Genomic DNA, 17,500 nt, shown 5'->3' with positions numbered 1-17,500 from the left:
AAGGTATGAAGAAATTTGGAAAGAACTTCTGCTTCAGAAGATTCGTGTTTGCATGCTTACATGTAACACATTTATAAACTTAACGCCGTGCCCTTTTCAATACACTGTTTTCCCTTTATCACTCCGACAATCGAAATAATCCCTTTCTTTATAGTTCGCGGTGACCTGAACAAAGAGAAATATTTTGTCAACAAATAGGTGAACTTGCTTGGCAATCAATTCATTAAAAAAAAAAGAAGCTTTGAATGCATGATTTCTCTCATATTGCAATTTAATGCTTATTTGTGTTGGGCTGTTGTAGGGAGGGGATCGATAGATGAATTGCTTATTCACGGATACATACGCATTTACATATTATTGTATATAGTAAGTATCCAACTGCATATAATTCACAAAAGCTCTCAAAGCAGGAACAGAACTGTCTTTTATTTATATGTTCTAAAATCTGGCGACGAAATTTTATTCTGCGCTTCCGTTTTGTCGTTATTGTTTAAAGAAGAAGCTTCCTTGTCATGTCATGGTCTTAAAGGATTGGTCTTGGGGGAGACTACTAAATCCAAAGTAAAGCCAAATTATCCCGGGGATTTTGTGCTTTGAATTCTTAATCGTCAAACCTTCCATTTTTAACTCTCTCTCTCTCTCTCTCTCTCTCTCTCTCTCTCTCTCTCTCTCTCTCTCTCTCTCTCTCTCTATATATATATATATATATATATATATATATATATATCTTTCTCTGTCTGTCTTTGTCACTCTCTCTCTCTCTCTCTCTCTCTCTCTCTCTCTCTCTCTCTCTCTCCCTCTCTCTCTCTTTCTCTGTCTGTCTTTGTCACTCACTCTCTCTCTCTCTCTTCCTTCTTTCTCTCTGTCTCTCTCTCTCTCTCTCTCTCTCTCTTCCTCCTTTCTCTCTCTCAGTCTGTGTGTGTGTGTCTGTATGTGTGTGTGTGTGTGTGTGAGATGTGTATTGAGATCAGTACAAGAGCTCATATTGCATGGGGTGTTGGCGCTATATAAGTGTGCATTATTATTATTATTATGATCATCATCATCATCATCATCATCATCATCATCATCATCATCATCATCATCATCATTATTATTTTAACCAGATGGTCACGTGACATTGACTAAAAAATTGGCCATACAGAGAATCGTGTTTCTATTATACATTCATTTTTCAAACAACACCCCCCCCCCCCCCCCTAATCTAGTGGTTTTTTTTCGTTTATCAAAACCGATGTGTTTTTCGGGGGAGGTGGGAGGGGGGAGGGTCAGAAAGTAAGTGTTTGGACACGTGATGTTCTATTTAACCACTCGTGAAGTCGAAATTGGTCACGAGGACATATGACCACCAGACAGCAGGTAATCCTTAAACTTTTCTGCTTCTATTTTAGAACCTCATCAAGCTTATCGTTTTTCCCCTCCGCTCTCTTTTTGTCCTTAACCAGATCTGCCTACTTGACATGGGTAAAATTCAGGGATAATGACATTGTAGGCATTATGCCTAACTTTTAAAATTACCAATTTGTCCCTAATATTTTAAAATAATACTTCAATCTCCTTTTTTACATGCTCTATGGTCTAGCACTAGAACTACAACGTTTTATTGAATAGATCTTTATACAGTTAGTTCTATGGTGGAAACCGAAAATACGTAATTTTACGAAATGTTCATTGCTGTAGGCAAGTCTGCCTTAACTTCTTTCAATAGAAGTAAAAAAAAAAAAGAATGGTGACATCGTTTACTCCGCGCTGTATTTTATTTGAAGTGCTGTTTCAATCTTTAATTACTTAACGTAGATTAATTTGCGAGTCGTGTTTCAACCGTATTCATTTCTCCCATATCAGTTTGTATAGTATTATCCATTTCATGACTGAATGTAAGTGGTTCACACGTTATGTTAGATACAAGCGCAGTCTCCGATACAAGTCTCTCTTTTTCTCTAATCATTTAGATATAAAGTTTTGTACAAAGCGCATAACTCTGTAGTACAGGAACAATTTGCATTGAAAAATGGAATGATATGTTAGTCATAATCTGCTGCAACCTTTTATTTTCACGTTACGTGTATTTACTGACGCTGAACGGACAAGGTTACAATTTAGTTTTGAAGAGTTCCTTCAGAAAGTGTAATTAAGTGCACATCATTTATAAAGTCACACCCATTTTATTGTAGTTCATTGTTATTATATATATATATATATATATATATATATATATATATATATATATATATATATATAATATAACAATGAACTCCAATAATATGGGTGTGACGTTATATCAGATTCTCTTCAAAATTAAACTGTAACCTTGTCCGTTCAGCGTCAGTAAATACACGTAGCGTGAAAAGAATAGGTTGCAGCAGATTATGACTAACATATCATTCCATTTTTCAATGCAAATTGTTCCTGTACTACAGAGTTATGCGCTTTGTACAAACCTTTGTATCTAAATGATTAGAGGAAAAGAGACGTGTGGGAGGAGAAGGGATTGGTGGTGTGAATATTTTTATGTAATTAGTAAACCAGCAGTTTGATATAACCTTTAAATTAATTATTTACCATAATAAATAAATGAATAAATAAATAAATAAAGATAATACAATTAATCGATTCTTAATGACCAATAGATAATAATAATATAAAAACCAAAGAACAAATAATAAACAAACTGAAATGAAAATAATGCATTAAAGTGTGTGTATTCCATCGAAACGTTTTTTGATAATAATAATGATAAAGTATGGGAGAGGCTTGAGTAGTAGTCGAATTAATAGTAATACTAGCTTTTCGATCGGTTTTCGTTCAAAATGCATAGGATATGATTGGTTTTATTTCTCAATATTTCTCACCATCTACACGGGTGAGTTGCCTTTGAATCAATTTTTATGACATTGAAGAGGACTTTAAACTGAATGCACTACGTACTGTCTTGCTATGAACATAAAATAATGGATGCCGTTAACTTTCTATCCAAAAAATAAAAGACAAAAATACACACTTTCTTTTTTTGTCAGTTAATAATAATAGTAGATAGAACCAATCCATGTTTATTTATTGACTGTATGTAAGAAACGTTTAACAATCGATATTTAATCGATAATGCTAAATTCAATGCTCTTGATTCAACAGAGCGTGTGTATGTAATATAATTCCCATGCTATCGTTGACTAGCTACGGACTTAAAAACTTTGTCACTGTTTGCCTCCCGTGTTGTAAAAACGACACGCCGTCTCACTCCAGTGTGTAGCAACCACTTCATGGAGTCATTGAAATATTTACCTTTATGTTGTTTCTAACACGCAATAAAAGCTATGCGGAGTGAGATCAGCATTTCTGATTAAGTATTTGGAAACTTGGACATTCCAGTATGGATATAGATAACAGGAATCCGATGCCTCTTTGTTATGCATTCTTTTAATGCAAGAACTGTGGATCAATAGAAAAGAAAGTGTGTTACTCTCTCGCATTCTTACATGTTTGGGATCGTATATTTATTTCGCTAGGAGTGTGTGGTTGTATTCTCTCACACACGTTTTTAACAATATAATTCAACATGCGAGGAGCTATCGTGCATCAGCCTACATTGTTTATCAACATATCATGCTGAGATTATTACTCACTATCTAAGATAAAGTGCCATAATATGTCACCAGTAAAATGTGATAACTTTAAGTGCTGTGTGTAACTTTCATTATGTGTTGATCTAGGACAATGTTATATCGGTAGCTCTATTTCATCAGTGTGTTCTGAAATCGTGTCAAATTAACACCATGACTGATCCCAATCCTACTGCTGTTGTTATCGATAATGGATCAAAAACTGCTAGGGCCGGATTTGCTGGTGCTGATGCTCCATGCACTGTATTTCCATCGGTGGTTGGGAGACCCCGAGGTCATATCTGGACCCCCTCAGATAACAAGGACGTTGATTCATGTTGTATCGGCCTTGATGCTGAGGCCAAACGTGAAACTCATACCATTAAATACCCAGTAGAACATGGCATTATCACCAACTGGGACGACATGGAAGCACTCTGGCGTCATACATTCAAAAGAGAACTTAAAATCGACCCTAAAGAACACCCTGTACTTCTTACAGAACCACCACGCAATCCTAAAGCTAACAGAGAAAAGATGACGCAGGTAATGTTTGAAACGTTCGAAACACCAGCGTTATATGTTGGAATTCAGCCTGTGCTTTCACTATACTCCGTCGGTCGCACAACTGGGGTTGTTGTTGATGTTGGCGCCGGTGCAAGTCTCTCTGTACCCATCTACGAAGGATACCCCTTCCCCCAGGCCATCACGAAAGTGGGTATTGCAGGTCGTGACCTTACTGACTTTCTCATGAGATTGCTTTCTGGAGTTGGGTATTCATTCACAACTGTTGCGGATAGAGAGATTGTTCGTGATATCAAAGAGAAGTTATGCTTTGTTGCCTTGGATTACGATTTGCAACTCATGTTATCACCAACTGCCTATGAGAAGAAATACATATTGCCCGATGGTAAATCCATCACCATGGGTAAAGAGCGTTTCGTTACACCAGAAGCCATGTTTCAACCATCCTTTATAGGATATGAAATTCAGGGTATTCACGACTTAACCTTTATTTCAGTAGAGAAATGCGACAAAGATCTTTCAAAAGATTTGTATTCTAATATCTTTTTAGCGGGTGGTTCGACGCGATTCCCAGGTCTTACAGAACGTTTTCAAAAGGAATTGACCCAATTAGCACCAGAAGGCGTGAATGTTAAGGTCAATCCTCCACCCGAGAGTGAACACTCTGTTTGGATTGGAGGTTCTATCCTTGCCGATTTACCGACTTTCCAAGAAATGTGGATATCGGATGATGAATACGAAGAACATGGACCTTCCATTGTGCATAGAAAATGCTTTTAGGTTGAATGTGTTATTCTTTGGAGAACATTTATGTTTGGACACGCTACTTGATTGCCTCTTCAATAATTTGACTTTACTAGAATGTAAACTATGTATTTAACAAAGTTATATATAATAAGTAAACCAGTGATCAAAATATTATGTCGAGTTTTCCTTCATTGTAATTTATTGTTATTGATGGTTGAGATGGTAACGAATGTGGAGTTTGTTGTATACTTTGCTGCCCATGGTGTTGCTGGTGTTGTGTGTTGATAATGGTATTGGTGATGATGATGATAATGGTAATGGTAATGATGATGATGATGATGATGATGATGATGATGATGATGATGATGATGATGATGGTAATGATGATGATGATGGTGATGATGATGATGATGATGATAATGATGATGATGACAATGATGGTGGTGGCGGTGGTGATGATGATGACAAAAATAAATATATAATGGTGACATTATTTAAAATGCTTTTTTAAAGGTAGCAAAATATCGACACAAAAATTATCACAATGAATCAAGAAAAGATGGAAGCAACAGCTCAGTTAAATTTATGAATATAAAACATCCTGGCTGGCCCCATCCAATGAATTTATAATTCTTAAAACATTGAAAGAAATCGCTGCCATCGACCGACATGAGTGCCGATTTACGTTGACCAGAAAACTTTAAATTCATGATATTATCTTAATATCTTGTATTGTAGATTGTGTTGAACCAACGTGTACTTATTTACAGGTCTGATATCCGTAATTGTTTTGGGCTCATTGAATAATGGAAATACTCCCAACCAACGTAAAATGTCGTCCATTACAAAATGTTAAACCAAGCTCATAATTGCATTTGTTTGTCAACCTCGAGATCTACCCTAATCTGAGATATTTTTTTGGGACAACTTTGGGTTTCATCTTTAATAGCGTTCAACAGTCGTGACGTATCTTCCCTCGTAATGACGCATATTAACTTAGTAACTGGTTCTAAACTATTGGAACAATGGCGGACGCCCTTATGAAATACTTCTCCGACGAGCATAAAAGTAATAAAAGTGTATCCAGAGGAGAAAAAAATTATAAATCTGATCATATTTTGACTTTTATACATTATGATCACATAACATGTGAAAAAATTCTACCCAGTATGAAGAATAAAAAGTACCGATGTTCTTTGTTAAGAACCAAGCTGCTTGTTGCTGGGCGGACGTGACATCAAACTATTGAATCCTATCTGCAAAAAGGGTAAAAGCTTTACAGCCAAAAATATAATAAATGTATTCAATCATTGCATGACAGAGCGGTAATGTAGGTTTATTGGTTGTTTTTTTTTTGTTTTTTTTTAATAAAAAAAATATTTTTTAAAAATTCGTTTTCTTTTCAAAGAGAGGAGACTGCAATGTGATTCACTGTTATCTACGAACATTGATTCGGAAAATCACAAAAATGCAAAAATTCTGATGTGTGAAGAAATCTTACCAAAAAAAAAAAAATATACTAGAATATGTTGTTTGCTCATAGTACTTTTTCAATGCTGAAATATTAAAGAAAAAAGAAATTCAGAATATTTTTTCTTTTTATTGACCTTAAATAAGAGTATATGCTAATCATCTAACATTAACCTTCTTACTCAAAGGCTGTCAGTTTGAGTTCAAGAGAGGTCACTGTCATACATGCCTGTCTCTCCGGAAAGCACTTCAATTGTCGTTAGCTCTGTCATTATGCCCACCATTATTATCCCGGTTTTGGAGAATTTGTTTTTGTTCTTTTTTCTTTTCTTTAATAAATATTAGAAATAACGTATGGCTAGGTATATAAAAGTCGTTGCTTAAACCAATAAAAGTTATGATTGATGATCAGAGACGAGAACGAAATACAGTAAGCACGGTCTCAAAACCTCAAAAATAAGATTGAATTTAAAAAAATCACTTTTATTATTATCTAGCCTGGGTGTAGTTGAAGATGATGATGGTGGTGGTGGCGGTGATGATGATGATGATGATGATGATGATGATGATGATGATGATGATGATGATGATGATGATGATGATGATGACGATGATGATTTGATGGTTAAACAATTTTAAAGATTGTTTATCGTCGCTAATACCCGATCGAGAAAAAAAGTAAGAAGACGGGGAGAGGGGGCAGGGGTCTACTTCAAATAGAGAGCATGTGTACATAATATATTTCAAATCGCAATCTATCCATTTGTCGTATCTTATACTAATTTATAGCCCCGCCCAGCACAAACATAGACTTCCCACCAATAAGAGCTCTCAAAATATCAAATATTTGGATAAACTGAGAGAAGTATAGAACTTAATATTACGAGGATATAGTTTACAGGGGGAAAAATATCAAACCCCTCCCTTCCCTACGCAAAAAGGAGCATGCGTTTGACTTCTTCCTCTGGCAAAAGATGGCATGGGCAAAACCAAATGCCGTACACCTTCAGTGCTGTTTTAAAAAAAAACAGAGTGGGCTTTCGAGACCGTACGCTAGAAATTGTGCTGGTTTCTACAACAGGAAACAGACGGTGGATACCATCAGAATGAGCACCACCTCCCCCCCCCCCCCCCCCCCCCCCCCAATATAAGTTTTTTTTTTTTAAATAGAGCTTTTATATAGTGCATTATCCACTAAACGTGCTCAAAGCGCTTTACAAATGGTCCCTGACCATCAGCATCACTTAACGTGTAGGACGAGACATGACCTCTGTTAGGCGAAATTACAATTGTTTTCAGAGACAACGCCGTTAACCGACCAGGTACTCATTTTACACTTGAGTACAGTGAATGTTGGTAAAGAGCCTTTTCCAAGGACTCATCTATGCGCCGCTCAGAGCGGGACCAGAACCTTGGACCTTCCGAACATACCACTAGACCACATAGCGGTACGAAATATTTCTCAATTCAGTGACCAGCCACTCTCTCCCCCGCCCCACCCCAAATACTTCACGCTTATCGAACAACCCACCTGTTGGAATAACCTTTTGAGCGGCATTGAGTCCTATGAAGACGCACAACAGACTTGTGCTTATAAGTACCGTGGCGCCACAATTTTTCTCTTCTTTCTGGATATAGATATATAAAATATCGTCAATATTACTGAATCGAACGTTTTATTTAAGGACGAAGAGGAGGAGGAGGAGGAGGGAGAGAGAAGAAGGAGGAGGACGAGGAGAAGGAGGAGGAAGAAGATAAATAAGAAGGTTGAGGGGAGGAGTAGTAGAAGGAGAAGTAGGAGGAAGAGGACGATGACGACGAGAAATTCGAGGAGGAGGGGAAGGAGGAATGTGGGGGCAGATATATATTTTATATCTTATTGAGGCAAAGTAAAGTCTCGTGTAAAAACAAAGATTCGAGTCCACGCCGTTTATTTTCCAGTCTGATTCTCGATCTTTTGATCTATGCGACATCTGAGAGTTGGTTAATGGGGATCGCTGTGGCCAGATTTTTTGTTGTTTTGATATTGTCACCACGCTCAATGTTCATTGGTTTCATCAAGGGTCTGACCGTAGCCATCGTAAAGTTATAGTTATAGCCTGAGACTGACAAAAAAAATGACGTCAAAATACCAGTCTTTTGCCACAAAAGAAAACACATCATGAGTTGTATCCAATAGTTCATCCAATGAAATAATTTGTTTCCATGAGCTCTACTAACGACAACTCACTAGACGCTACACAAACCTAAAAAATTACGTCAAACTGCCAGTCCTAGAAGGTTCTAGTGTCAGGCTATATTTTGGCTACGGTCTGGCTCGCATGAGATTTTACATCTCCCAGTAATTGGCCACTGTTTGACAGCATCATCACTTGCCAAGAACACTATGGTCTAATTATCCGCTGACCTGAATCCTAACCACAATATTCAAAGATACAAAAGGAAGATACGAGTACCTACTTGCTCCATGTAATAACAGTTCTTGAATTACAGTTCAGGGATACAAAAGAAAGATAAATGCTATGCCATGTAATAATAGGTCTACGCGGTCAAACTTTTCATCGTTTAGAATACACAATCTTCATCCAGTTCGTAATCGTTAGCTTGATGCTCTCGTAGTAACCCCCCCCCCCCTCCTTCCCCCTGCACCACGACATATGTCTTATTTATTCAACAAATACATCATTTTAAAAAAAGAATTATAAAAACCCAAAAATAAAACTCGCCCACGCCTATTTCGCCCAGATTCTATTTACCACTAGATAATTCATAAATAATAAAATGTCAGCTTGATCTGTTCCTTACAGAAAACATACAAATTATGTCCTTTGTCTCCATGTCAAGAGTTTTCCGACAATATGTCAATTCAAATAAAGTAATTTCAACAGATCGTTATTTATTGAAACACTACGCACGCATGCATAATGGATAAGTCAATTCCTTTTTATACATGCGGTAAACATGACAAATTTCTTCTTTACTTCTCCCCTAATCAATCAGTTTCTTTTATATGACCCCTTTTGAATGTGGACTTATTAGTCATAGAAAACAGGTTCAATACATTTTCCGCTTCATAAGTATCTTATAAAAAGGTTTCGAAGTTTATCCCTTTGCCACTTTCACACTGACTACTAATATATTGATTAATAATTATCACCCTTTTTGTTACATATATACGTATGTAACTTAGACTCCACCCAAGGGCCTTCCCGAGTAATTGAGGTCTAACAACTGGCAATTAATAAATGGCCAAAACTAAGAATTTTAAAAAATAGAATCGAATTAAAACCGAAACCATTCGACATGAGCATCTATGCGACCTCAAAGCGACGAGTGGTCCTTATATTATGTATTTTAAAAAGATATATACCAGCAGTATTTGCTAAGCTTCTTTACGGCTGGGTGGGGTTCCTGACCTCCCATAGTGGGCAGGGGTACATACTGTGTCTTCTATCCCCTTATATCTGTTTTCCAACATGCTTTCTATCTTTGTCTTGGAATGAGATTACTTGGTTTTGTCCTGGACCTGGTCGGAGTCCTGGCTGGGAGGGAAGCAGTCAAATGGATAGTTATTTTTTTGGGAGATGGTATTTTTTTCCCTTGTAAATCATCTCTCTGTTATGTATTATTATATTTGTTATTTTCAATGTAGAATGTAAGCATTTGAGTGTATTCCTCTTTGTTGGATTTTGTGCTTGTGTCCGGATGAGACTTATAGGTGATCTCAAACTAAGTACATTGGTGGTATGCTCTTGGAATCTACATCTGATCCCTATTTGTTCCCAGTTCCCCTATGTCTTACTTTTTATTGGGTGCTTTAATTGTAATTCTAGAACTTTTTACTATTCCATTTTCTTCCTTTTTACTGGCGCTGATATAACCTAAATGTGTTGCAAGCACCGTAAAACCCATAAAAACAAACAAAAACAAAAAACAAATAAGCTTCTTTACACCCATTGCCCCATTAGCCTCGGTTATTAATGAGCACCTTTCTATAGATGATGACGGATATCGTTTGAGTGCAATCACAAAGTTATCATAATCTTCTCCTCAGCCTCCATTTTTTACCACTGTCTTCTCCACATCCTCATTTTTCTCCTCCTTTACCTCTCCTTCGTCCTCTTCCCTTTCCTTTTTAATATTTAAAACTGATAAAGCAATCCTCTCTCCCCCCCCCCTCTCTCTCTCTCTCTCTCTCTCTCTCTCTCTCTATATATATATATATATATATATATATATATATATATATATATATATATATATATATCGATTACAGACTACATTGACAACCCTAGAATGTCCTTACATTACACTCGAGATTGAATTAGTAATCTATAACATACATCAAATTGGAAGGACCCCAAGGGTCTCTACTACTACTACTACAGCTATACACATTACTATACTTTAAGGTGAAAACCACCTTACATTGTCCTCCCTTATCAGGTAGTCAGACGTTATCATTAAATCGACATAAATCAGAGTGTTCAATGGCATCGTGGACAGTATTGGAGCCGGAATCGTATATCCTATCCTACGCGGTTTACCAGGTCATATCTCATTACTTTATTCTAACGGGACTCTCTAAAAAAAAAAAAATAGAAAAGAAAGAAATTCATATCAGTTGAATTTTGAAATGGAGCGTTGTAGTATCGGTGTAGGTCACACGTAAATAATAGGGACTGTAGGTGGTAATGTCACTCTAGGGTTTTACGAATGAAGTGCATTAGTCTGAAATAATTTTAAATAATGTTATATTATATTGTGTATTATTACAACCCCCTACACCTGCCCCCTTCTCAACATTTACCTCGAGCGTATATATTATTAGAAAAACGAATGAGAACATGAATGATTATGATAAATCTTTAAATCATGACTTCTTCTTCTTCTTCTTCTTCTTCTTCTTCTTCTTCTTCTTCTTCTTCTTCTTCTTCTTCTCTTCTTCTTCCTTCTCTTCTCTTCTCTTCTTCTTCTTCTTCTTCTTCTTCTTCTTCTTCTTCTTCTTCTTCTTCTTCTTCTTCTTCCTTTCTTCTTCTTCTTCTTCTTCTTCTTCTCTCTTCTTCTTCTTCTTCTTCTTCTTTCTTCTTTCTTCTTCTCTTCTTCTTCTTCTTCTTCTTCTTCTTCTTCTTCTTCTTCTTCTTCTTCTTCTTCTTCTTCTTCTTCTTCTTCTTCTCTTCTTCTTCTTCTTCTTCTTCTTCTTCTTCTTCTTCTTTTCTTCTTTCTTCTTCTTCTTCTTCTTCTTCTTCTTCTTTTTCTTCTTTCTTCTTCTTCTTCTTCTTCTTTTCTTCTTCTTCTCTTCTTCTTCTCCTCTTTTTCTTCTTCTTCTTCTTCTTCTTTCTCTTCTTCTTCTTCTTCTTCTTCTTCTCTTCTTTTCTTCTTCTTCTTTTCTTTCTTCTTCTTTTCTTCTTCTTTCTTTTCCTTCTTTCTTCTTCTTCTTTCTCTTCTTCTTCTCTTCTTCTTTTTCTTCTCTTCCTTCTTCCTTCTCTTCTTCTTCTTCTTCTTCTTCCTCTTCCTTTTTTTCGCTCTCAAAACAAAAAAGAAAACTAACAGCAAATAAATGTACAAAAAGGAACAACAAAAAAGCTAATTAAAAGAAAAACAAGCAAACAATCCAAAACAAAACAAACAAAGCATAAAAAATGCTTTAGTTAAAAATAAAGAGTAACTTACTTAGCGTTATAGAATTTTTAATTCCCTTGGCAAACCCCCAATGAGGCAATTATTGCCAGCCAAAGTACTTGTCAGCTAATATTTGGGGCTAAGGAATACTACCTGCATCTTACACCAGATGAAGAACAACACATGGTTAATGTAGGAAGAAACTACCAAAAAAAAAAAAACAACAAAAAAAAAACCAACAAAACAATGCAACCCCCCCCCCCAAAAAAAAAAAAAACAAAAAAAAAAAAAAAAAAAAAAAACAAACAAAAGAACAAACAATAACCCAAACCCAGATGAATAATTAAAAACAAAACAAAAACCATTGAATAGGATAGTTGGAGGATAGTTGCAAAGGGACTCATGGCAACTTTACATAGAGATCATGTTTTTTGCTTTGCAAGTATAAAAACAAGCAATGCAGCAGGATTTAAATTACTGATATGCATATGGAAGTTCCCAGTTTACAGGATGAACTATTTCATTCTCCTTGAAAAAAAAAACAGAGAGAAAAAAAAAAGAAAAGAATACAAAAGATTAAAGGATTAAAGCACGATCCTCCGCACACCCATTATCGCAGCATGATGCAATATTGTGAAAGGCACTCTTCATCTTTGCTCCAAGTCTCAATTTTAGTTTTTGACAAGCAGTACTTTATTTGGTGGAGTTAGATGTCAAACATTGGAACATGTACTCTTCATACCAACTTTACTCTTTGTACAAAGCATCTGATTAATGGGGTCGTGCTGAGAGTTATTCCGTATCTGATAACTTTTCGTTTGTATTTGTTATTGTTTTGATTTCTGAAAACCTGTTTTATCTAAGAGCTTTTAAAACAAACAAACAAGCACACACACACACACACACACACACACACACACACTGATGAACATCAACCACCATCCATTCTTGACTTCAATGTTATTAAATGAACCGTTTGCGGAAATTAATAGAAATACGTAAACAATTGCCAGATGGCTGGTTTTGAATGCTGCAAAACTATCTTTAAATTCGTTTTGAGATCGAGTTATTCTGATTTCATGACTGTAAATAAATGCTTATTTAGTCGAAAGCCATCAAGTCAACATCTTGCACTTCTTATAATGTGTGCATAGATAGAACCTTGTATTTCAACGTTCTTTTTTTATGACAAATTTGACGGAGAAGTGTCCTATTAAGTGCATAGTTCACATATCTCTCTATCCTCTCTCTGACACTTATTCTATTTCATATCTTACTCTCATTTCTTTTTCTTATTGATTTTCTTTTCGCTCTCATAAGACATAGACAAAAAGCAAACGTTTTATTTACATATAAGAAAGTGTTTTCGTCAAATTCTCCATCGACTGTTCAATGCTCAGTGATTTGATGTCAGTTGCTGCGAGTGAATAAATAAACAATGAAAAAAAAATGAGTAGTTATTTATAGCCTCTCCTTGACACCCAAGATCATGCCAAAGATTTCGATTAAAGAGTTATTTAGAATTTACTAGACCACGCACCTTAAGGCAGTTTGGTATGAAAAATCTCAGAACCCTACAAGATCGTTTGTTTGTAAAGGGGAAAAAAAAGAAAATATTGAGGCAATGTGCTTGATGTCTTGGTCAATTGATTTTCACGGATAAGTGGTCGCCCTAGATACTTTAATGGCCGTTTTGTCCGAAAATGAAATGGCCGCTGTACCGCTGGGTAGTGATTGTCCTACATAGAAACAAAATAGCGGGGGAAAAAGACCTTCTATCTGGTCATAGAGCTGTCTGTCCGAGCAGATGGTCACCTTGACAAATTCAACTATTTCAGGATTCTAAAGCTAGGCTATGCCAATGGGTCGCTTTTGTAACATTCGAAACAAAAAAAAAATAAATTGTCTTTATTTAGTTAGTTTGAAGAGCTATGGGACAAAAATTAGTCCATTGGTCTTTATGGGAAAAATAATGCTAAATCATAAAAAAAAACCAAAGCAACAACAACAACAACACCCCCCCAAAAAACTAACAAACATAAAAATTGAGGGTCTGTCTCCACACTTTATCGACACCTCGAGAGGCTATTTCTACTGTTCTTTTGATCACAGTGATCAGCGGCCTGTCAATGTAAAACCAAAGTGGTAACCAAAGAAAGTGATAGGGCACGCCTAAATGTTGTTTTGGTCTTTGAAAACTTGCCCGCTATGTCTATTGATCCTAGACTGTCAGTTTTAGATCATCATACCTTTTTTTAAATCCAGATAAACTGATGAAAACGAAATATTTCAATAGTTTTCTAAGTAACTAAATTGATAATGTCTTTATTTTGTTTCGAATGCTACAAAACATTTCGTATAAGATACAAGTGCAAATTTATAACTAACTTTTAAGAGGGACGGGGGGGGGGGGGTACTAATTGAATAATAATTCTTAACCTTTTTTTTTTTTATTGAATTCCGATGTGTTCCCAATCGCTGCTCAATCAATTCTGATTTCGTTATCTATAAATTATAAAAGTAAAATATTTAAACGATAGAGCCTAGGTTACTTCATTTAATTAAAAAATCAAATTTTCGTGAAATTTAACGGTCTTTATGACGCCACAAATTATTATTGTAAATTTGATATCATTACGCGTTACTATGTAAGTGGAAGTGTAAAATAATGTACTGTTAAGTAACCTGAGGAACCCCAACTTAAAAAATATTGAGCTTTATATAGCGCAATATCCACTAAATGTGCTCAAAGCGCTTTACAAGGGTTCCCTGGTCAACAGCAACATTTAACATGTGGGACGGGACATGACGCCTGTTAGGCGATATTACAATTTTTCGGACAAAGACAACGCCGTTAACGGCCAGGTACTCATTTTACACCTGAGTACGGTGAGAGAATGTGAGTAAAGGGCCTTTTCCAAGGACTCAACTGTGCGCCGAGCGCGAGGCTCGAACCCAGGATCTTCCGATTCGAAAGCGAGTGTCATACCACAAGACCACATAGCCGCACTCCATCAAATGAAGTTTTGTATTTTTTCCTTGGCCGAGAATATCAATCCTCTTACTCCTTATTTGGAAAAAAAAAAGAGTGATTCCTTGTGACATAGTGGTTTGGTAATTATGTAGTATTTATTTCATTACTTCTAGGAATGACTAGGAAAAGACAACTCTTGAGGATATGTTACACTCTAGAAATGTTTGAGCAGTCAATGACTAGTCCTAGGTGCCCATATTAGCAGGTCTGATCACTGAACATATTATGGGCTTGTTTTTTACATTGTTGTAATTGACAATATTTTGTGGTGGTTTGAGAGTATCTCCATTACAACAATGAGACCATAATATTTTGGGTTATTTGACCTGCATATAAGTACACATCGACTAAGTCCTAAGTCCAACTCCTAACTGCCTGTTCGTGATTTTCATTTTTTTTCTTTGTAATTTTCAGGAACTGTTCTACTGCCATGGGATCAGGAAATTATCTATCAGCGACAATGAGATTACTAGCATACCCCCTGCTATATCTAGTCTCGCTAACTTGGAAGAGCTCGATTTCAGCAAAAATGGTAAGAGTTTGCCTCATGTTGGGAAAGGATCTGGATTAGTTTATTCCAATTCATGGGAGGCGGGGGGGGGGGGGGGAGAGCAATGTCTGGAACTGTACCTACATCTCATCAAGAGACCTCATACTAGTCCAAGAAACGGGAAGAACCATCCCTAATCTCTCATCTAACATTTACAATGGGATTTTAGAGATAAGGCTAATTTGTGGTCTATTTTGAGAAAAATGTTTTGAGATCATAATATTTTTCAAAAGAAAGCATTTATTTAAAAAAAAAGTTGCAACTGTGTGGTCGTAAACAAAGTTTTGAGAAGTTATTGCATTAAAAAAAATATATCACAATACACGCTCTGCCCAAACCAAGAATAACAAGTTTGAGCTTTTTAAATGGAGTATGATATAAGTTTACAAATAAAATAAAATATATTCTTAAGGGGAAATGTGTCTTTAGGGTCTTTTCCATGGGAAGACTGGAATAACTCAGGCATCAGTCGCATTGCAGCGAGGCAAATCAGCTAGGGCGAGGTGGCTTGCTCCCTGCCACACAGCGCGCCGGGTAGCCGAACTCGACACCTTTCGGGTACGAAACAAAGAACATAATAACGCTGAGCCCCACTGCCCCTCTCTGTGCTTCCTGTGCTTTATTTTTCAATTCTTGCAACTTGGGGCAGCGTGGCTCAGCGGTACGGTCTTTGCTTTGTACCCGAAAGGTATCGAGTTCGCTCACCCGCCGTTGCGCTGTGTGGCCTTGAGAAAGTCACCTCGCCCTAGATGAACACTTCAAAAACCGTGGCCACTGCATTTCACTTATGCAGTGGTTGGCACATCCGTAAACTGAATGTCCTAGTCGGGGACCAGCCACTCCCATATGAGCCGCGTCCAAAATATTTAGGGGTGACGTTGGATCGCAGCCTTACCTATCGGGTTCATCTCGAAGGGGTTGCCCGGAAGATAGAGAAACGCAAGTCTTCTGAGGAAGCTGGCGAGATCGACTTGGGGCGCTAGCCAAGCGCTCCTGAGAACGTCCGCCCTGGCACTATGCTATTCCACGCGGAGTATTGCGCTTAAGTGTGGGGTAGAAGCAGAAACGTTGAGAAGGTGGATGTAAAACTTTGCAAGTCGATGCACATAGTGTCGGGAACGCTAGCAACAACCCCTAGAGAATGGGGCCCGATAATGGCAGCGATCCAGCCCCCGATGTCCGGAGGGAGACCATTACGGGAAACTGGCTGAGTAAGATCAAAGAGAGAGGGAATGGGGATACCCCTCTCATGCGCATAATGAACGGTGCCCCCGTTTCGAGCCGAAATAAGTCCCGGCAACCCTTGTACGCAGAATCCCTGACTACGGACAGAGCTGCACATACGAGATGGAAGTCGGTTTGGACGAATTCATTCCCTCGTGGGGGCGGGGACCTACACTCCTCTAAGCTTTGTGAGAAGTTGCCAGGCTTTGATACCAGTAAGAGGAGACACTGGGTAGCTGCGAATCGGCTTCGGTCGAGGAGCTGCCTAACGGCAAGTGCGTTACATCGGTGGGGTCTAACTTCCTGTCCAATATGTCCACGCTGTGGGCAAGAACCCGAAACGGCAGAGCATCTAGTCGAAAGGTGTGTTGTGACGATGCTACCAGGCGGGTTCGCGACGGTGCACGAATGCGGACCGGACTTTGCTGATTGGGTCGATCGTCATAACATAATAGTGTGAACCATAAGAAGCTGCAGCTGCTACCCTAGCTCAATTTGCGGCGCAGCACTGCGGCTGACGCCTGATTATTCCAGTCTTCCCTTGAGACAAATTTTCCCAATGGGAAGAATAAAGGGAAGTTTATTTTATTTTTATTTTATTGGTAAGATGTTCTTTCTAAATTAGTATGTTTATTTAACAATTTATATCTGGTGGTCGAATGCATGATTATTGTAAATAAAGAATTTATATCTATAAGTTAGATAAAATGATTAAGTAAATAAATGGGT

General features: G+C 37.3%; 2 protein-coding genes across 2 annotated transcripts in view; both read left to right on the top strand.

Annotated features, from left to right (window-relative positions):
• The window catches only part of LOC144963078 (uncharacterized), a 103,203-nt gene that overhangs the window by 36,181 nt on the left and 49,522 nt on the right, over window positions 1-17,500 (top strand). Inside the window, exon 4 of the mRNA XM_078896710.1 lies at window positions 15,412-15,529. Coding sequence (XP_078752836.1) covers window positions 15,412-15,529 — 118 coding nt within the window. The remainder of the gene's footprint in view (window positions 1-15,411; window positions 15,530-17,500) is intronic.
• Window positions 3,213-5,045, top strand: LOC144963077 (actin-like). The gene has a single exon (XM_078896708.1). The coding sequence runs from the start codon at window positions 3,774-3,776 to the stop codon at window positions 4,902-4,904; it is 1,131 nt and encodes a 376-aa protein (XP_078752834.1). The 5' UTR covers window positions 3,213-3,773; the 3' UTR covers window positions 4,905-5,045.

The sequence above is a fragment of the Berghia stephanieae genome, chromosome 1 (assembly GCF_034508935.2).
Source record: "Berghia stephanieae isolate SIO BIC M18660-M18661 chromosome 1, UCSD_Bste_1.3, whole genome shotgun sequence".
NCBI lineage: Eukaryota > Metazoa > Mollusca > Gastropoda > Nudibranchia > Aeolidiidae > Berghia > Berghia stephanieae.
This window is presented reverse-complemented; position numbering and strand designations above follow the sequence as displayed.

Coding starts and splice junctions, on each gene's coding strand:
- LOC144963077 (XM_078896708.1), top strand. CDS start 3,774: ATGACTGATCCCAATCCTACTGCTGTTGTTATCGATAATGGATCAAAA.